The sequence below is a fragment of the Maniola jurtina genome, chromosome 11 (assembly GCF_905333055.1).
Source record: "Maniola jurtina chromosome 11, ilManJurt1.1, whole genome shotgun sequence".
Classification (NCBI taxonomy): Eukaryota; Metazoa; Arthropoda; class Insecta; order Lepidoptera; family Nymphalidae; genus Maniola; species Maniola jurtina.
This window is the reverse complement of record NC_060039.1, coordinates 15071553-15093041: the sequence shown is the minus strand read 5'-3', so window position 1 is coordinate 15093041 and position 21489 is coordinate 15071553. Positions and strand designations below refer to the sequence as shown.

Below are 21489 nucleotides of genomic sequence, written 5' to 3'. Positions count from 1 at the left end.
TCCGGCCGGCGACACGTGCCACTCCCTGTCGAGTCGCGCCGGAACCAACACTACACCAACTAATTAATATCATATTTATTTTCTAAATAACAGTGTTCGATAAATAAAATTATTCGAGAAAATAAATAATATTATTCGACCAAATAAAATTATCTCCATTCTTGATCCTGCGGAGCCTCCCGCGTTCTTTGCATCGGAGTGCAGGATCGGGACACGCGAGTCACCGCAGCGTGCTACAGTCCGGCCTTCATCACAGTCGGCGCGTCGTCCGCCTGTCAGCGCGCGCGCTTGGCGCGGCGCAGGCGCCGGCGCGCGGCGCACAGCGCGCCGGCCAGCGCGGCCAGCAGCAGCGCGGCGCCCGCGGCGCCCAGCGCCACGCCGCGCAGGCGCGCGAACTGCGGCACGCCCAGCGCCGCACCGCCGCGCGCGCCGCCGCAGCGCACCGCCGCCCAGTAGCGCCCGCCCTCCTGCACGTCGCCCACTGCACACAACACGCACGTTACCGCGCCGCCCGCCACCCGCACCCCGCCCCGCCCCGCGCGCCGCACTCACCCAGCGCGTAGTCCTGCGGCGTGCGGCGCGCGACGAGCAGGCGCCGCTCGGGCGCCGCGTCGTCGTACCAGCGCAGCTCGCACTCGGCCTCCGCGCCCGCCGCCGCCGCCCCCGCCGCCCCGCGCCGCCACACCACCAGCGCGCCCTCCTCGATGAGCCGCACGCTCACCTGCCGAGCACACGGCGTTCAGGTTTAAGGGTGTCTCCTAATTACTATTATCACGAAGAGGCCGTGTTCGTCAGTCTGCCAAGATCGTGATGAAATGACAAAAAGTTCACACTACAAAATTACTGATTTTTAGTCCAACTATCTATCAATACTACCTACCTAGCACAGACTACGGTCTATTTGGGCTGCAAAATTCCAAACACCAGTCTGTTTTTTATCTAGTGCTTTGGTCTATAAAAAATGGTGAAAAATGTTTCTCTTTAAATTAAGTCTATTACTAAATAAATAAATAAATAAATACCAACTTATTAACTGCCCGCTTGGACCGCGAATATCAAGTTGATATTATAATATTATTGTTAGAGCGCTGTCTCATCACTGCGTAGCGCCGACGCAACGCAACGCAACGCACACATGAGGCATCACCCTTATGGCTCGTGTGACTAGTGAGGGGGGCAGGACTCACGTCCAAGTCGTCCAGCGCGGTGTCGTCGTCGTCGTCGCTGTGGTCGGCGGCGGCGCTCCAGCGCGCGGCGTCGTCCGCGTCATCCGCGTCGCCGGCGGCGACGTCGGCCTCGTCGTCGTCGGCGGCGACGCCGGCGCGGGTGCTGAGCGCGGCGTCGGTCGCGGGCGCCTCGTCCGTCTCCGCCGTGTACTCGGTCGTGGCGTCCTCCTCGCCCGGCTCCGGATCTGCAAGTCAGTCGGAGGTTCTGAGTCGGCCCCGGCGTCGGACGGGCTCCCCGGGCGGCGGACGACACTCACCGCCGGTGCGCACGAACACGGGCTTGCTGAAGAGGCCATCGCCAATGCGGTCCTGCGCCAGCACGCGCAGCTCGTACACGGCGCGCGGGCGCAGGTCCAGCAGCGTGGCGGCCGTAGCGCCGCGCGTCAGCACGCGCATGCTGCGCCACTCGCCGGCGCCGCGCTCGCGGTACCACACGGCGTAGTCGGCGTCCGCGCCGCCAGCGCCCGGCGCCCACGTGACGCGCACGGCGCGCGCGCCGCGCGGCGTGGCCGCCAGCGCGTGCGGCGCGCGCGGCGGCGCGTTCTCCACCAGCAGCTCGCTCTCGACGCGCAGCTCGGCGGCCTCATTGCTCACGCGGCACACGTACACGCCGCGGTCGGCGGGCGCCACGGCGCGCAGCGTGAGGTTGCCGCCGCTCAGCGCGTGCGCGGCGGGCAGCGCGCGCCCGTCCTTGCGGCTCCAGTGCACGGCGGCGCGCGGCGCGCCCGGCTCCTCACGCGCGCCGCACGCCAGCGTGGCGGGCTCGCCCGCGCGCGCCAGGTACAGCGGCGGCGGCGCGGCGGCCAGCGCGGGCGGCCGCAGAACGCGCACGCGCACGCCGCGCGACGCGCCCGCCGACCCCAGCGCGTTGTACGGCGTGCACGAGTACACGCCCGCGTGGGACTCGTCCACCTGCGCACGCGCACCGCATAAAATAAAAAATGTAAGTTTCAGTCTCAGTTTTTATTTAGTGCTTTGGTCTACAAAGTTTGGTGTAAAATATTCACTTTTCACTAAGCCTATCATCTATCCTAATAAATAAAATTGGAGTGTCTGTCTGTAATATACTAATAAATAAAATAGGAGTGTCTGTCTGTAATTTCGAAATAACTACCTCATATAAGCTCATATGGTTATTTGAACGATACCATAACCGAATCACACGTTTTTAAAATTTTTGTCTGTCTGTCTGTCTGTCTGTTTGAACGGGCTAATCTTCGGAAAGGCTGGACCGATTCTGATGGGATTTTCACTGACAAGTAGAGGATTGGCCAGGGAGTAACAGAGGCTACTTTTTTAACCGACTTTCAAAAATGGAGGAGTTGTATTTTTCTACCTATGTACACTGATATCTCCGAGATTTCTGAACCGATTTGTGTAAATTTTTTTTAATCGATAAAGGAACTTTGCGACATTGTTCCATAAAAAACTTAGATTCCAACTCCTCAATCCTGATGCTGCAGGGACCTGACCACTAAGGCTGATGGGATTTAGAAACTGTCGGTTATATAAGTTTTTATTGAGGGTATTTATACCAAGTAAAGACTTTGTCGTTGACCTTGAGGACCCAACTCTTCAACCCTGTGAAACCTGGTAATCTCACGGGATTTTTAAAGGATCATCCGTTTAAATGTTTTCACGTGGTACAGAAACACGTTGCATCTCGGGAACGGGCTATAACGGATAGTCTACTTCCCCATAGGGATTTAAAAAACCTAAATCCACGCGGACGAAGTCGCGGGCGTCAGCTAGTACCATATATTATTTTTGTTAGGTACAAATTTTGCCTAAGTTAGGGGTCGGCCTTGGGTCGGCAAGTAATTTTAAGTGGGGTCCGAATACTTTGAAATTTTTTAATCAAGTTACAAAAAAAAACTGATTTGAAAAATGATGATGGATTTTGTGGGTCCGGTCGGAACGATTTTCAGAAATATACGTCCGATTCCAAGTTACACAAATTGTACAAATAGTACAAATAGCAGCGTCGACTCACTCGATTGAACAGTAGACTGCCGTTCCGGCTGTAGAAGACGCCGGGCACGTTGTAGGGGTCGAACAGGAAGCCGTCCTTCTCCCAGCGCAGGTTGGTGAGCGGCGGGTTGGCGCTGAACAGGCAGTCCAGGCTGGCCGCCTTGCCCAGCGGCAGGAAGCGCTCGGGCGGCGCGGGCAGCACGCGCGCCGCGAACTGCACGTCCAGGAAGGCGGCGGCGGACTGCGCGCGGCCGTCGGGCGCCTGCACGCGGCACTCGTAGCGCGCCGCGTCCGCGCCCGCCGCGCGCGCCAGCACCAGGCTGCCGTTGCGCTCGGGCGGCGTGGGCACGGGCGCGCCGGCGCGCAGCCAGCGCACGCTGAGCTCGGCGCTCTTGGGCAGGCACTCGAGCTCGGCGCGCGCGCCCTCCAGCACCGTGACGTTGGAGGGCGGCGTCGCGATGAGGTTGCCGCCGTCCACCTCCAGGCGGTAGAACGTGCCGTTGTTGCGCGCGGGCGGCGAGCGGTTGGGGAACGACACGCGGCAGCGGTACAGCCCGGCGTCGCTCTCGCGCACGTTGCTCACGTTGACGGCGCCGCCGCCCACGCCGCCCACGCCGCCCGCGTCGCCCGCGCCGCCCGTGCCCGCGCCGCCCACGCGCCGCACGCGCCCGCCCCAGCGCTCCGCCACGCGCGGCGCGCCCTCGCCGCTGTACCACGAGAAGATCTCCTCGCCCTGAAACAAAGCGAAGCGGTTACTCTGTCTGTCTGTCTGCTACCTTTTCACGGCCCAACAGTGTAACCGATTCTGATGAAATTTGGTACAGGGTTAGCTTATATCCCGGGGACGGACATATGCTACTTTTTATCCCGGAAAATCAAAGAGTTCCCACGGGATTCCTAAAGACCCATCCGCTTATCCGATTTATATGATTTGGTACCGAAGTAGCTTGGGTCCCTGTAATCGAATTAGGCAACTTTTTATCCCGGAAAATCAAACAGTTCCCACGGGATCTGTAGGAATCTTAATCCACGCGGACGAAGTCGCGGGCATCCCCTAATTTTTTCCAAGAAACCGAAACCGTATTCCAAACCCACCACAAAGTAAAATAAGTACCTACATAGTTATTTACTGTTCAACGAGATAGCTAAAGTTAGATTTTAGGGTTCCCTAGACAAATGGAAAAAAACAGAATTCTTATGCAACTATATTAATAGATAAGTAGGTATTTAAATACATATATTTTATACCACGTTATACGCAGGTATTTACTTAACTCACAAGAAACTTCTCACGGGCAACAGTAAATCAATTATTCATTTCTTCTCTATTAGCGACTGCAGTAGTACTAGTTACTACAAGGTAGTTGATTGATACTGTTTTACAATTTGTATCAATCATAATATAATACTAATGTGAACTTGCTCAGTTGCCTTCACATTCAATTTTATAGTTTTCAGAGGATGACTATTTGTGTATATTTAATGTAAGTAGGTAGCTATCTAATTGTATGTTTGTGAACAACTAAGAAAGAAAAAACAAGAGGTTGGATTCAGGTGAACAAAATGGTAAGTAAGGATGGGTTTCAGTGGAGGTTTTAGTAGTTGCAGCTACACACTTAGCTGTTAGGGGCTAGCTAGGTACCATGCGACGCGAGTCGCGACGAGCTCAAACAAAGACAATGATACAATAACTACGTACATAAGTGTCGCAGTAATGACATGGAAGCAGGTGTGCGGCGCCGCTCGTGGCTCATCTGTTCAATGAGTACTGTATGACATGCGTAGCGCCCGCCTCGCGCAGTGGCAGGACTAAGTGCTCGGAGCCAGTGGGTCATTTAGATTAGCGCGCTTCCTGTCGCTGCCCACCGCCGACCGCGGCCGCCGCGCCGGCATCTCCACCTCGGGCCCGCGCGCAATCGCGTCAAACAGAATTAACCGCTCACCGCGTCCTTCGCGACATCTCGCGAGGCGCACACAGGCGTACAGGCGCCGCCCACGCCCGCCGCATCACCCGGCCCCTGCGTCATCAGCCAACGACGTACGTGACAATTACTTTATTAGGTTCTCCAAAATCTGACCGACAATTGCCTATGATTTTATCTATTATTTCAATCATAATTACTTACTGCACTCCATCGACTCTGCCCTGCGGTGTTGCGGTACCTACGCGACCTGCCCGAGTGCCCACCGCACCAACATCGGGCCAGTGAACATGACTCGCGACTTCTCCCAGGAGTCCAGCCTTTCCGCGCACGGCCACGTGCGGGCGTCCGAGCCAGGCGGCGACAAGTCCGCCGGTGAGTCAGGAGTCCAGACCTCGCACCGCCGAGCGCAGCGTCCGCAGACGGGTGACGTGGAACGCGGCGGCGAGGCGCTGCGCGCGTGTCACGTGAGATCCGCGTCCGGCGCTCTACTGCTAGTACCTACTCGGGCCTATCGGTCGATGACTACGACGAATAAAAATCTTCATTTTCTCTCAAAATGACAATTAGAATAAAATTGTCTACATTTAATCGTCTCCGCCTCACTGACCGCTCGCAACACAACACCATGTATAGCCAGTGTGTACTACAGCAACAAAGCGCGGCCCTCGGGAGCCGCGGCCTCCGCGCTGCATTGTGCGCATTGTGGCGTCGGTACCCACCTGCGCCGCTACACTCCATACACGTATAGAATACATTAGCGTTACAATCAAACCTGATACGAGCTGCAGTCACTAAACACCCATATAGATGCAATTAGTGTCGCCATATGTGCCTGTTGTACATATAGATGCAATTAGTGTCGCCATATGTGCCTGTTGTACATAGTACGCACGCGGATACGACTCTGCCGCCGTGGCACGATTGCATACCTACGCTTTGTGCCATGGTTCCTACACTTCCTACTCGGGAGTAATAGGTATAAAAAAGATTCCGACGAATTGAGAACCTCCTCCTTTTTTGAAGTGGGTTAAACATGCGCATACACATCACACAGTCGCGCGCGCACTGCCGTGGAGTGAGGTCGCGCGCTTTGCTAACTGCATTACGTGTCACCGCCGCTCGATTTTAATGAAAGTTACGTTGAATACCTACGGAGTGAATCGTGCCTAGTGAATTACCTGGCGTATCAGATTCGACTTTTGCATTGAAATACCTAATATAAAATGTCGAAGTCTTGCTCTGCGTGTGATAACCTGGTTAAATCTAGCGAGCGAAAATCTTGTACAGTGTGTGACAGTCATTATCACTTCCAATGCTTGCGAATATCACCGGAAAACTTTGCTAAGGAGTCAAAGACACATAAAGCTTCCTGGAAATGTCCTCAATGCAGAGCGGCTGAAAAACGCGGCGACAACGCGAACACCCCTGTGAGACAGCCGGCAGCGCCGGCGCAGACTTCTTCATCATCACCGCCAGCTAGCTCACCGGACTTGACGAAACTTCAAGAATATATAACGAGTTCTTTTGATCGCTTTAAGAGCGAAATGTTAAAAGAAGTCAGCATCAAATTGGAGGCCCACTATAAAACTCTCACTGAGAAAACTACAAAAATTGAAGAGTCCATTAATTACTTAAGTGGTCAATATGATGCGGTACTTGGCAAGATGACGACCATGGAGAAAAATATTAAAACCCTGGAGCAGCAGCGTGACCAACTTCTACAGGAGAATAGTTCCATCAGGAATAGATTGACCTATCTGGACGCCAAGGTGGAAGACCTCGAGACGAGAGGGAGATCCTGCAATATTGAGATTAGAGGCATCCCGGAAACGGACAATGAGAACTTACCAACAATTATGGAAAAAATCTGTAATTTAATCGGAATGAACTTTGACCTCTCTGAATATCAAACCTTTTTTAGAACTGGGAAATCTATGCCAGGGAAAGTGCGTCCGATTGTTGTTATATTTAAAAGTAATTTGAGAAGGAATGATTTGTTGCGCCTAACGAAGGAATACAATAAAAAATGTAAGGATCAAAGCACTAGACTAAAAACGGACTACTTAAATCTTAACTTGAATTCACAGGCCTTCTATATTTCTGAGCATTTAACACTCGCAGCAAAGCGCCTGCTCGCTTTGAGTAAACAAGCCGCCAAAAAAAATAACTATAAGTACTGTTGGTTCTCTAACAATAAAATCTTTGTAAAAAAGCAAGAGAAGTCAACACCTATCATAATTAAGTCAGAAGATCAAATTAACAAAATCATATGACTAGCTTTGCGAGTATGGGTAAGTAATACCTACATTAATTACTGTGTTTTAAGGTTTTTAAACATACCTACCTTGATAAATTATTTCAGTCTAAGTGCGTACCTACGTTTTTATCTGTGCGACAGTGTTTTATTGAAAATATTATATTACTATAATAATAATAATAATATTAGCTATGCATTAACCAACGATCTTGTTACTTTTTATAAGTCTAGCATTGCAAACACAAAATGGTGGCATACTTTTAGTATTCAAATTCAATACCTTGCAACAATTCTCAACTGAACTGGATGAGTGCCAGAATTCAGACCTTTGCATTAGCACAGACAACTTTACTGAATGTAGTAAGTATATTAATGTGAAAAATTCACTTAAAATAATATCATTAAATATTAGAAGCATTCATAAAAACTTTAACCAATTGTTAGTTTCCCTAGAACTTCTTAAAATAGCATTTGACATATTAATTCTTACCGAATGTAGGATTAAGCATCATACGTCCAATCACAACCTACCCGGTTATAAGTCGGTGTCCACCAAGATAAATCCAGTTCAAAATGATGGTGTCATTGTTTTTATTAGAGATACTATTGTCTATAACTATACAGAACTAGTGGTTTTTGGGTCCAATTGCTTACAAATTGATTTAAATGATGAGCTCACTCTCATTGCCCTGTACAGATCGCCTTCTTGCAGTAACATCGAAATTTTCCTCGACTCCCTGGATCATAAACTTAAGCAAATAGGTCGGTCGAGAAATATAATATTAATGGGTGACACGAATATCAATATTATTGGCAATGTACACCCTCAGTCAAACGATTATCTAGCACTCTTAGCCCTTCATAATATAGACGTTGGCATCGATGTACCTACCAGGGATAATAGTTGTCTTGATCACTGCATGGTTAGATTAAAAAGAGATAAAACAGCTAAATTTGCTGTGTTAAAAACTGATATTACTGATCACTATCTTACTTTTTGTAGTGTGACCTCAGAACAAAAATATTCTAACCCTGAACAACGAAAGCTTCCTTTCCAGAAAAGATGTATCGACTATGAACAGCTCCTCAAAGATATAAGTAGTCAATCGTGGAGCGAAGTTTGTAAAGAAACAGATGTTGACAAAGCCTTTCAACTATTTCACGATATTCTTAGTACACATATAAGCAATAACTCTACATTCAAAACAATACCTCACTCTAAAGTTAAATTGAAACCTTGGATTACGGATGGACTTCTTAAGTGTATTCAAAAAAGGAACAGACTTCATAGAATGCACAAAAAATTTCCTAGTGAATCTATTGTTAAAGCCAATTATTTAAAGTATAGAAACATTTGTAATAGAATAATAAAAGAAACAAGAGAAAAATACTTTAGGAAAAAAATTTACAAACACTCAGGGGACTCTAAAAAAATATGGGAAATTCTGAATGAAGCTTCTAATCGAAAAACTAAACAAAAGTTGCCAATTAAGGAAATGTTAATAAACAACAAAATGGTAAATTTTTCGTCTGACCCAAATAACATAACAAATGCTCTTAATAGTTTTTACTGTTCAGTAGGACATGACCTTGCTAAAAAGCATCTACACAATATAGGGGTTACAGAGCAATACCTATGCAACAAAATTAATTTCTCCCATGCAGATAAAACTTTTTATTTAAAACCTACAAATCCATCTGAAGTAAGTAAATTTATTAACTCTCTAAAAAATACGGAATCCTGTGGACACGACGGCATTACCTCTAAAATATTAAAACTAATGAATCGTGAAATAGCTGCTCCACTCTCATCTATAATTAATTTAAGCTTTAAAACAGGAATATTTCCACAGACCTTAAAAACTGCTATAATTATGCCACTACATAAGAAAGGGCCAACAAACCTAATGTCGAACTATCGTCCTATTTCACTTTTGCCCACTACTTCAAAAATTGTTGAAAAAATAATGAAAACCAGGATTGTCAAGTATACTTCCGATATTCTATATAATAATCAATACGGGTTTAGAGAGGGAACAGGGACCAATGATGCAATAGCTGAATTAACAAAGCAGATTGTTGTAAATCATGAAAATAAAAATAAAACAATTGCTGTTTTTATAGATCTAGCCAAAGCTTTTGACACCATTTCACATCAATTATTACTAAAAAAATTAGAGAGATACGGTTTTACTCGAAATGCTCTTAACTGGTTCAGTAGCTATCTTAAGAACCGGAAACAATTTGTGCGAGTTGAAAATCACATTAGCGCTGAAAACAGTTCAGAAATAGCATTTGGTGTCCCTCAGGGAAGCGTATTAGGCCCTATTCTATTTAATATATATCTTAATGACTTTTGTTCACTACTGACAGACAGACAGACGGACTCTAAGTCGCTATGTTTTGCAGATGACACTGTTTTATTATTTACAGCCTCCACGTGGGATAGTACCATCCAAAAAGCCGAATATGGCCTTCGCCTGGCTAAAGGGTGGTATGACAATAATCTGCTAACGTTAAATGATGAAAAAACTGTATGCATGTGTTTCTCTCCGACAAGTGCCGGTCTTCCGACCGAGACTCCGAAAATTAAAGTGCACTCTTGCTTGAATAAGTCTGACTGTGTAAACTGCAAAACATTATCATGTACCAATAGCACAACTTATCTCGGTATTATTGTTGATCAACATCTAAGATGGGACGCGCACGTAGACATGCTGACTAATAAAGTCCGAAGTTTGAGCTATATATACAATGATCTAAGAAATATTATGAGTGTCAAACTACTCTTAACAGTGTATTGCTCTTTAACTCAGTCGTTAATATTGTATGGCATCATAGCATGGGGTTCATGTGGATCAACTTTATTAGACAAACTCAATAAGGCTCAAAAACTCAATCTCAAAATTATTTTAAGAAAAAATCGACGATTCCCTACAGAAGAACTATTTAAGCTGAGTAAAGTACTAACACCAAGAAAAATATACATATGGCAACTAACAATGTATATGGCAAAATATATAGACGACTTTACGTTTGAGCAAACTCCCAGTCACCTCAGGCAAAGGCAACAAAGATGTTCAGTTCCTCGACGAACATCTGGATTTACGAGTAGACATTTTACAGCTGCGGCGCCAAAACTGTTTAATAATCTTCCTTTGGAGATATCCAAACTGCTTTTATATGCCCAGCGTAATTCCTTAAAGAGAAAACTAAAAATCTATATAAAGAAATTTTTGCTAGAATCCGGTTTTGAAAGTTTTAAATGCCTTTATGACAAGATCTGTTGAAACTCAATGCTATAATCTAAACTTTATCCTATCCTATCTTTATATATTTTTTGGAAATATTATTATATAAACACTGTTGCACAAAAATTTTTTTTTTTTTATTTTTTTTTTTATTTTTATTTTTATTTTTTTTTTTTTTTTTTTTTTTTTTTTTTTTTTTTTTTTTTTTATTCTTTTGTTTGTAAAAAATGGAAATATAGGAGTAAAATCATAAAATAAATTAATCTTTTTTTCTTTTTTGTCAGCCCTAGCACAGACTACGGTCTATTTGGGCTGCAAAATTCCAAACACCAGTCTGTTTTTTATCTAGTGCTTTGGTCTATAAAAAATGGTGAAAAATGTTTCTCTTTAAATTAAGTCTATTACTAAATAAATAAAAAAAAACACGATCTACACCGCCCGCCCCCCTCCTTCTAAACCGGGAAAATCAGGACATATGAAACGTAGGTACGTTGATATACTGAAATGATATAACGATCGATATGATAATATAACTGATATAACGTTGAAAAGATTAATGCGACGGTGTGCGTATTAGTTGCTTGCTTTTCTTGCACATTTCGTAGTCAGCGGCGGCGCTGGCCATCGCACGCTACACTGGCTGCCCGCGACTTCGCCTGCGCTCTGCGGGGACCTGCCTGTACCGCCGCAAGCTACCTTTGTACCCAATAAACGATGCTAAGATATAATCTGGGCCCGCTTCCCACCTAATTTTTAAAACCCTAATTTCACATAAAAAATAATTTATATTTTTTTATTTGTAAAAAATGGAAATATAGGCTTAACTTTTTTTTTATCGTAAAATCATAAAATAAATTAATATTTTTTTTCTTTTTTTGTCAGCCCTAGCACAGACTACGGTCTATTTGGGCTGCAAAATTCCAAACACCAGTCTGTTTTTTATCTAGTGCTTTGGTCTATAAAAAATGGTGAAAAATGTTTCTCTTTAAATTAAGTCTATTACCTACTAAATAAATAAATAAAAATAAAAACATAGTTACCTAGATGAATACGTGGAATTAGATAAGTATGTAAAAATCTTGTGGAACTGTAATTTTCCGGGACAGTAAATAAGTAGGTAGGTACTGTTAGAATCGGTCAAACGGATCGCCGGGGAAAGCTAGCAGACAGACATTTTCGTATTTATAATATGAGCACGGATTAAGCCTCGCTCCTCGCGATAAGTGTTCGCATTAGTGCACGCGGCTACAACGTGTAAGTATGTACTTCCTCGCCTGTCCGTCACGCGCCTTGCGGTGACCAGGCCTTCGGCTATTTATGTGCGCCCGCGCCGCCGGCCGCCGCCGCCTCTGCAGGCCGCGGCTGCATCGGTGGCCTCAACTTGCCCAACGTTGGACCTATGCCCCATCCTGCATTTCAGCGAGCTCCACTGGTTACTACATACGTACTTGTATTCCAGTTATTCTTCCGATGTGGAAAATAGACATGTTAACTTTACCTACTTCAAGAGTAGCACATATTTTTTTCAAAATCCGTTGCCGTGGCAAACAAGAGTTTAAATCTGAGACTTAAACCGATACACATTACACATAGTAGATACCGGCTGTCGAGGCCGGGCTGTCGGCCGCCCGCCCTGGCGACCGACCCGGCTACGGGACATAGGCGTGTGAACGCGCAGCAAATCGACGAAAGCGGTTCACCGCTTCACCGGTTCGGTTCGGTTCTCTTCAGAGAAACATCGCGAGGAACGCTGCCTACCTGAGTTGTGCGTAATGTGCCCGGCGGTGTGTGTCCGCCAGACTTCACACACTCCACTTCTCCTTGTGTGAGGAGCCCCGTGCTCAGCAGTGGGTGGCGATGGGTGAGCTGATAACGATGACGTCACCTTCCAAGTCTCTAAATTGTTACATTTGTCGCTCCGTTGTGGACAAACCAACAAACTCAATACTCTTTCGCATTTATATACAGGGTGTTTGATAATTAGTATATAAAGACGACACGTACCCATGCTACTTTGATCTACATATTAAATACAATGCTGAAGTATCATGACGAAATAAAATTATAAAAATTTCCATACAAAATTTTAAAAAAATTATGTCAAAGTTTTCATGACCCTAACGTGCCCTAATTCACCGAGATCGTTGGCCAGATAGGCAAAGGCCAACGATCTCAGTAAGTTAGGGCACGTTAGAGCCATGAAAACTTGGACATAAAAAAAATTATAATTTTGTATGGAAATTTTTATAATTTTATTTCGTCATTTTACTTCAGCATTGTATTTACCAGATCAAAGTAGCATGGGTACGTGTCGTCTTTGTATACTAATTACCAAACAGCCTGTATATTACCTATAGTATGAGTCAGATGTTGTTTCAATCATTACGACCAAGTGGCCGGTATAGTGTAGTTACTGTCGTAATTCGGTGTACTTAGCTTCGCTTAAATGCTATTGAATACGAGCAACTGTTGAACAGGTCGCACCCGGCACTCCGCGCGTCGCGGCTCTGTGTACACAAGAATGGGGAACCTTTACGCGCATCAAACATCGTAAGGGGAATAGCCGTTTGACAAACATATTCTCGTACGGTTTTTACGCAGCATGCAAAATCGCACCCGTCGGGACTGAACCCGGAACTCTCGCTGCGCCGCGCCGGAGGCGAATACGTTGTCAAAATAAACGCACGCACCTACCTAGGTAAATGTAACCGCAGGCACTGTCGTGTATACACCATCTATATAACATAGTTACGTTACGATCTGGAATGATAAGGAAGTAAGAAATAATTTCTTCAGTCTGGACCGAGGGTCAGAGTAGATCGATTATCACTTACCACCAGGTGAGATTGCAGTCAAGAACTAATGTGTATAAGAATTTAAAAAAAAATACCATGAAATATTATGGCTATTATGACCTACTATCACCGGCAAAAAGGGCACTTGATACGTGGAGCACATACTCGTAGATGCAGTGTAACACAACAACTCTGCTCTTTTTGAAATAACCCCCATCAACTCTGTCCGGCTGAAGTCCCCCGCCGTGACCCGCTCCCGCTGCAGGTGGTGCGGTACTCAGGTCCTTGTCCCGCTGCAGGTGGCGCAGTACTCACGACCTTGTCCCGCCGCAGGTGGTGCGGTACTCAGGTCCTTGTCCCGCTGCAGGTGGCGCAGTACTCACGTCCTTGTCCCGCCGCAGGTGGTGCGGTACTCAGGTCCTTGTCCCGCTGCAGGTGGCGCAGTACTCACGTCCTTGTCCCGCCGCAGGTGGTGCGGTACTCAGGTCCTTGTCCCGCTGCAGGTGGCGCAGTACTCACGTCCTTGTCCCGCCGCAGGTGGTGCGGTACTCAGGTCCTTGTCCCGCTGCAGGTGGCGCAGTACTCACGTCCTTGTCCCGCCGCAGGTGGTGCGGTACTCAGGTCCTTCTCCCGCTGCAGGTGGCGCAGTACTCACGTCCTTGTCCCGCCGCAGGTGGTGCGGTACTCAGGTCCTTGTCCCGCTGCAGGTGGCGCAGTACTCACGTCCTTGTCCCGCTGCAGGTGGCGCAGTACTCACGTCCTTGTCCCGCCGCAGGTGGTGCGGTACTCAGGTCCTTGTCCCGCTGCAGGTGGCGCAGTACTCACGTCCTTGTCCCGCCGCAGGTGGTGCGGTACTCAGGTCCTTGTCCCGCTGCAGGTGGCGCAGTACTCACGTCCTTGTCCCGCCGCAGGTGGTGCGGTACTCAGGTCCTTGTCCCGCTGCAGGTGGCGCAGTACTCACGTCCTTGTCCCACTGCAGGTGGTAGGGTATCTCGATGCCGAACGGGAAGTCGAGGTGGCAGTTCATGACGGCGTAGCCGCCCACGGCGGCGCGCAGGCGCTCCGCGTCCGGCGGCGGCGCGGCGCGCGCCCAGCACGCCCACAGCGCCCAGCACGCCCACAACGCCCGCGACGCGCTCATGCTCGCAGTGCGCGGTCCGCTCGGCGCGCTGCCCGCTGGCGAGTGGCGGCCGCGCAGTAATGAGCGCTCCACGAGTGACCTCACTTATGCTATTTTATTCCTTGTTCGTACCTACAGTGCACAGTCTACACACACACACACCTACCGCTATGTGTGCGCGCTGTACTTAGTGGATCTATCTAGTGGTCGGGGTCGACTGCGGATGCCCAGGTCGCGGGTTCGACTCCCCGGTCGGACCGAAGATAAGTATCGGGCTTCACTGTCAAGCTAACTAGCCCGGAGTCGATAAGTCGGCGATGTGTCGCCACCGCGGCTCGGAGAGCGAGAAGAAATATGTAAGACTTCTCGGCTGTAGCGTGATCGTAGGAACTACAAATAAGTGAATGCCAAGAAAACTAATGTTTTGATTTTTAATGAGCCTAGGTAATTAGGTACTTACTCTTACAAGTGTGACCTCAAGTGTTAGGAGCTGCGTACCTACTCCTTTACTAACTATATTTTAGACACGTGTGTGCAGAAATATTGTTTCATTTTATTTAAAAAAAAAAATCAAAAGAAAAATAAAACCAATATACAATATAATTTTTGTTTAGCTACACGTGTAATGTACCTAGGTATGTAGTCGAGCGAGTCTATTAAAACAAAATTAGAAATCCAAGAGGCTCGCCCGACTCCATACCTAGGTTACATTACACGTGTAGCTAAACAAAAATTATTTTGTACTTTTTAGTGTTTGTGGTTTTTGAAGTCGGTTTTATTTTTCTTTTGAAAATTTTTTATTTCACACTTTTTAGTGGCCCCACTGTAGTATAATATGCTATGCCCAGTTAAAACCCTACTGTTTACTAAGCTATTATGATCGCGAGCAATTTGCTCTTATCAATTGAGGAGTTCTGTTCTCCATCTCCGAAGATATTCATCAGATCTTCACCAAATTTATATGGGACTACCTGCACAGTATACCCTTTCAAACAAAAAAAAATTCCAAATCGGTTCAGGGGTCTTTGAGTAATCGGGGAACATACATAAAAAGATTCCGACGAAATGAGAACTTCCTCCTTTTTGGAAGTTGGTTAAAAAGGCACTGTTCTCTCTGCGCCAATAGGTACATACAAAGTATCGGCGGTATCGCCGCTCAGGCTCAACGGCTTGCGTCTCGACCGGAGCAGCTGCAGGTCACTTGTACAACGTAAGTAGGTAGCTACTCACTTGTCGCTAACAAAACATTTTTGGAAATTCCACCTCCAAGTTGATGAAAGTCTGTCATTCTTCAAGTTGTGTGCATGAGACTTGGCAGGTTCGAACTTTGGGTTTCGACAGAGGTTACTAGTTGTGTGCATGAAACTTGGCAGGTTCGAACTTTGGGTTTCGACAGAGGTTACTAGTTGTGTGCATGAAACTTGGCAGGTTCGAACTTTGGGTTTCGACAGAGGTTACTAGTTGTGTGCATGAAACTTGGCAGGTTCGAACTTTGGGTTTCGACAGAGGTTACTAGTTGCGTGCATGAAACTTGGCAGGTTCGAACTTTGGGTTTCGACAGAAGTTTCAAGTTGTGTGCATGAAACTTGGCAGGTTCGAACTTTGGGTTTCGACAGAGGTTTCAAGTTGTGTGCATGAAACTTGGCAGGTTCAAACTTTGGGTTTCGACAGAGGTTACTAGTTGTGTGCATGAAACTTGGCAGGTTCGAACTTTGGGTTTCGACAGAGGTAAGGTTCTTGAAAATTCCAATAAAGGCATTTATATGACCCAAATAACTCAACACGTATTTGGTCTGTCCGAGCTTATCGTTTGAATGGATAAAGCGATATGAGTATCTACGCTCCTAGGAACTTTTAACCGATTCCCAAAATCCGTCATTCAGGAACTGCGGATGGTGCAAAATTATTTTTACCTTAAATAATATTGCACATCCCGCAGTTGCTGAGCGAGCATAGGCTATAATATTGAACTTGGGATCCCAGCTGCTCACACCTGATGCTGCAACACACTGAACCCCTAAGCCGTGGAGATTCGAGAATTTCGCGGAAGAAGTCGTGGACAAAAGCTAGTATTTAAACTAATTAAAAACAGGTGAGTAAATAAAAACTAAAATGTTGTTTATTTAGAATCATTATTTAAGTCTTTGTACAATATCATATTATACCTACGTTTCCATGATGTGTATATAGCATGTGTATAATATATGTATACCTAACTAAACTAATTTTAATTTAAGTTCTTAAAAATACGTTAAATTCTGGAATATGCTTATGCGCTTATATAATTGAGGCGCAGTTGTCCGACGGGCGCTTAACGTTACGTTTCGGTCACGGATGCACTTCGACCCACAGGCCACAGTGAAGTGTTCACCGACTCGGAACTTGTTGCTTCACTTTGGACTGACACTGTATCATTGACGTTGACCTACCTACTATGCACAATTTTAGGAGTTTTGGAAGCTCTTTACTTAAAAACTTAATACGATAACTTTGTTTCAATGTGTTCTTTTGGGTCTTTAGATTCCACAATATGAAATAGAAACAAGATTGAAAACGATTCGATTGAACAACGATATGTTAAAATGAAATAGTTTACATCGGAAATGGTAATTTAATATTGTCTGTTGTTTATTTTTAGGGTTCCGTACCTCAAAAGGAAAAACGGAACCCTTATAGGATCACTTTGTTGTCCGTCCGTCCGTCCGTCCGTCGTGTCTGTTGTCAAGAAAACCTATAGGGTACTTCCCGTTGACCTAGACTCATGAAATTTGGCAGGTAGGTAGGTCTTATAGCACAAGTACAGGAATAAATCCGAAAACCGCTTTGTGGTTACATCATAAATAAAAATTAAAATGTGTTTCAATTTTCAAAGTAAGATAACTGTATCAAGTGGGGTATTATATGAAAAGGCTTTACCTGTACATTCTAAAACAGATTTTTATTTATTTTTATGTATAATAGTTTTTGATTTATCCTGTAAAATGTTGGAAAAAATACTTGAGTATGGAACCCTCAGTGCGCGAATCTGACTCGCACTTGGCCGGTTTTTTTATTAATGTAGATGATTGCCATTTTCAAAAATATTGTTATTCTTTTTGTTTATTAATACAGTTTATTTTTATGATCACGTTCATATGAAGCGTGAACACTCGTGCGACCCGCTTTGCACGTTCATATGAAGTGTGAACACTCGTGCGACCCGCTTTGCTTTTCATACGCAGTACCATTGAACGCTAACCGTAACGTAACCTAAGTTACCTGTCATGCACCTGGATCTAAATCATTAATTATTATTATTTATTATAAGAAATGGAAATGTCAGGGAATTGTTAGTATAGCCTAACAACAACTCTCTCATATAATGCGCGCCACACTCCCACGTCCGCGTCGGAGTTGCCAGTTGGTGAACGCGAACCACACACACGATAACAGTGAAATGCCCGAGTTAACTTAAATAACAAGGTAATTAAATAAAATGCCTTCTGGTTTCCAGATAAGAGACTTGTACAGACACTCGATGGCAGTCTTCGATGACGTCATACCACAGCTACGCTACGTTCATATTATAGGCACATAACATATGAGTAAGACAGAAAACGCAAGAGTACAAGAGACAGCTGTTTAGTATTTACGAATGCGGTGGCTTGAAGCACATACTTGTTATATATATCGTATATCTTCTACTTCTTTTTTTTTACATAATATATTATTATTCTTGACAGGCATGAAATGCAAACTACCATACAAATGCAAACAACATTGTAACGTGTCTATGGAATGTTTTTCTAATATTTGATGCTTAGTCAAAATAGAAAGTAATACATGGCCGAGCCTGACATCTGCAGAGCGCACTACACTCTGTTCACACTTGACACACGCACACACTGTGCAGTGTCAAAACGAGACATCATTTTAGCGCTGGCATCAATCTGTCTCGTTTTAACTGAAACTTTAAGACTAACTGAACTGAAACGTAAGCAGAGTCAAAGCGCGCTTTATACACTTCAACGTAAGTCTGTTGACTTTAGTCTAATCTTTGCCAAATGAGGCTAATAAATCATGAAATTTGATCATAATTAGCTTAACAACAAACTTCCGAAAAATGTAATATTTTTTTTTTACTAAAAATGCAGCCAAATGTATTTCTGTTGTTTTGGATGAAATCAGAAAATTAATATACTAATTTCGCATAATCGAAAATGTTACCTGGAACCAATATCATGTTTATAAATATTCACAGTCACACCACTAAAACTGTTTCTCCTGATAAACATTTTCAATTTTGTGTCCGCGTAACCAAATCAATGCTGTTGTATTGCCTTCACAAGCTCACGGCGGGCGGGGGCGGGCGGGGGCGGGCGGGGGCGGGCGCGGCGCGGGGGAGGGTTAGCCCTGCATGATGAGGTGCACGAAGTTCTCGTAGTTGATGTTCCCCTGCGAGTCCTCCTGCCCCTGCAGCAGCTGCTCCACCTGCACACACGCGCACACGCACACACACACATACAAGCTTATTGCATCTGAACATTATTGAGTATGAGTATGAGTATGAGACTCGCCCCAACTGAATGACATCTATTGATGGCAACTAGAGTTACAAACATACAATTTTGACAATATATTGCTTTTATGGCACAGGCACTCCATAGGAAAGGATTTTTGGTTCACCCTTAAGGGGATGCAAGTTTATATGGAAAGTGAGTCATGACCTAGAAATGGTTTTTGGATTATCGGTGAAAAATTGAGAAAGGTATTTTAAGATTTTTAAAAATTCTATTTGAGCAAAGCTTGGCGGGGTCAGATAATAATCATAATAAAATATGCTCTGGGACACCGTGTGTTATACTATGATATAGGCCAGGAGTTTCAGTTCAAGCTTTGAATTAGAATATTCTCCAACAGCAATTATACAACATTACAATCTAAATAATTTCTGTTTTACTAATTAGTACTCTAGAGTCTAGATTATACAGAAAAAATCTCTACTTGTGAAATTTGTGTCAAAATATGTTCAGCTGATTAGAAAAGTTTTCTGGAGTAGGTACAAAAAATGTTTTTAGTAAAAACGAGTATTTGTAACCATCACAATAATTATGAGCTTTAAAATTAAAAATAGACTGTTATTATGTGTGTTATCACAAATGGATACAGGCAATTGGCATATAAGGATATTTCCACTTGAAAAAAACCCCTAGTTTAAACTTTATAACACTCCCGACAAGTGAAGGTTACAGTAACTAGAAAAAAGCTGATAACTTTCAAACGGCTGAACCGATTTTCTTGGATTATAGCTAAGAACACTCTCAATCAAGTCACCTTTCAAACAAAAAAAAAAATTAAATTAAAATCGGTTCATTAGTTTAGGGGCTACGATGCCACAGACAGATACACAGATACACACATAACACCTCTCTTTTTGGTTCGGGGGTAAAAAAGTGAAACTAAGCTGTCCTAAAGCTGTGACCCTGAACACGGCGGGAGGTACCTCGTCATCGCTAAGCTTCTCCCCCAGCGTGGACAGCAGGTGGCGCAGCTCGGCCGACGAGATGAAGCCGTTGCCGTCCTTGTCGAAGTGCCGGAGCCCCTCTATGAAGTCATTGGCCGTGTCGCCACTGCGCGCCTTGGATATGGCCTGCAACAATGATGCGACCCGTGTCAGCGCTGGACGGACTGGACTGGCCACTCGCCTCTGACGGTCGGCGCACCTGGTAGATGGGCAGGAACACCTCGAAGGAGATGCGCTCGTCGGGCTTGAGGTGCAGCGTGCACTTCTTGACGTCGGACTCGGTGGGGTTCTGGCCGAGCGCGCGCAGCGCGTCGCCGATCTGCGCCACGTGGATCTTGCCATCGCCGCGCGAGTCGAACAGCTGGAACGCCTCCTGGAACTCTGCAACAGAGAGCGGGGGCTGTAGCGGCGGCGGAGCGTGGGCGGGGGCGCCGCGGGCGCGTACCTTCCACGGAGGACAGCTTGAGCTTGGTCGGCGGTTCGTACGTGAACATGGCGCGCGGGGAGCGGTCGCGAAGGCACTGCGCGCGAACGACCTCCGCAGAAATGTTAAAATACGAACCATATAAGGTAACTAGGGCGCTTGCAAAACTCGACGCATTCGGTGACAACGGTGACGACGTTGATTGACGTGACTCAGTCGCGGGGCGCTGCTCGACCATCGCTCGCCGATCACGATATTTACGTATTACGATCGCGACAGTGAAAGGAGTTCAAATAATTAGTTAACATACCGAACAAAGGAATAATGACGACAAATTAAAACGAGATGATAGTAAATGACTCACCCGCTAGTTGATCTTCGGAATATCCAGCCTGCAAGCATATCATAAGGTTAAATGATGAGTTAGTTAGTAATTTTAAAATTTAAAGATAATTTTGTATTGATTTTACCATAGTTTCGGGTTAATTTAGCTTAAAAAACAATATAATAATACAAATAATTTTTAAGTTTAGTTTCGCCCACAGGTTATATGTCACCAGACATTGTCAGTGTTAACTGTCACCTGTCCTGTCACCGTCAAAGCCGTCACCATTGGTCACCATCAACTGTTTCTACGCGACATTGGCGAAGTGCATTGTGCTGGTGTGAGAAGAATGACAAAATTAAAATTGCAATTTTGAATTAGACTTCGTCTGTGTTGGTGTTGGCTGGCGGGCGTGCTCTGCCTTTTTGGAGTGTTTTTTTTGTTAAAACTGACTGGAAAGCGCTCTCTGGGGTGCCTTGCGTATGTCGGCGAGCACCGGCACAGACGGCGTCCATAATTATATAGTTTAACTAGGTAACTTGTTACAAACAACTACAAACTTGACATTGGCTAATCTTTGTAAAGCCAGACGAGAGAGAAAAAAAAATAAGAAGAAGAACTGTCATTAAGGGGCATGAGACCCGCCTGCCCGCGAAATTCAAATTTAATTTGGTATTTCGCAATTTGTAAAC

At 45.5% G+C, this 21489-nt stretch overlaps 3 protein-coding genes across 4 annotated transcripts; 1 reads left to right on the top strand and 2 right to left on the bottom strand.

Annotated features, from left to right (window-relative positions):
* Nucleotides 1-275: 275 nt before the first annotated feature.
* On the bottom strand, nucleotides 276-14631 carry LOC123869764 (protein borderless). Its single transcript, XM_045912768.1, has 6 exons — nucleotides 14387-14631; nucleotides 3220-3930; nucleotides 1484-2138; nucleotides 1188-1411; nucleotides 553-721; nucleotides 276-481 (listed from the first exon to the last, which is right to left on the bottom strand). The coding sequence occupies exons 1-6, from the start codon at nucleotides 14564-14566 to the stop codon at nucleotides 276-278; spliced, it is 2145 nt and encodes a 714-aa protein (XP_045768724.1). The 5' UTR covers nucleotides 14567-14631.
* Nucleotides 6192-9038, top strand: LOC123869855. The gene has a single exon (XM_045912929.1). It carries the CDS (start codon nucleotides 6346-6348, stop codon nucleotides 7393-7395), a length of 1050 nt encoding a protein of 349 aa, XP_045768885.1. The 5' UTR covers nucleotides 6192-6345; the 3' UTR covers nucleotides 7396-9038.
* A 3130-nt stretch (nucleotides 14632-17761) lies between the features above and the next one.
* On the bottom strand, nucleotides 17762-21095 carry LOC123869864 (myosin-2 essential light chain). 2 transcript variants are annotated; one of them, XM_045912941.1, is made up of 5 exons: nucleotides 20943-21095; nucleotides 20837-20864; nucleotides 20248-20429; nucleotides 20028-20174; nucleotides 17762-19015 (listed from the first exon to the last, which is right to left on the bottom strand). In XM_045912941.1, the coding sequence occupies exons 1-5, from the start codon at nucleotides 20943-20945 to the stop codon at nucleotides 18932-18934; spliced, it is 444 nt and encodes a 147-aa protein (XP_045768897.1). In that variant the 5' UTR covers nucleotides 20946-21095; the 3' UTR covers nucleotides 17762-18931. The 2 variants fall into 2 exon arrangements, with proteins under 2 accessions (XP_045768897.1, XP_045768896.1); XM_045912940.1 differs by lacking the exons at nucleotides 20837-20864; nucleotides 20943-21095 and adding an exon at nucleotides 20494-20796.
* Between the last annotated feature and the right edge of the window lie 394 nt (nucleotides 21096-21489).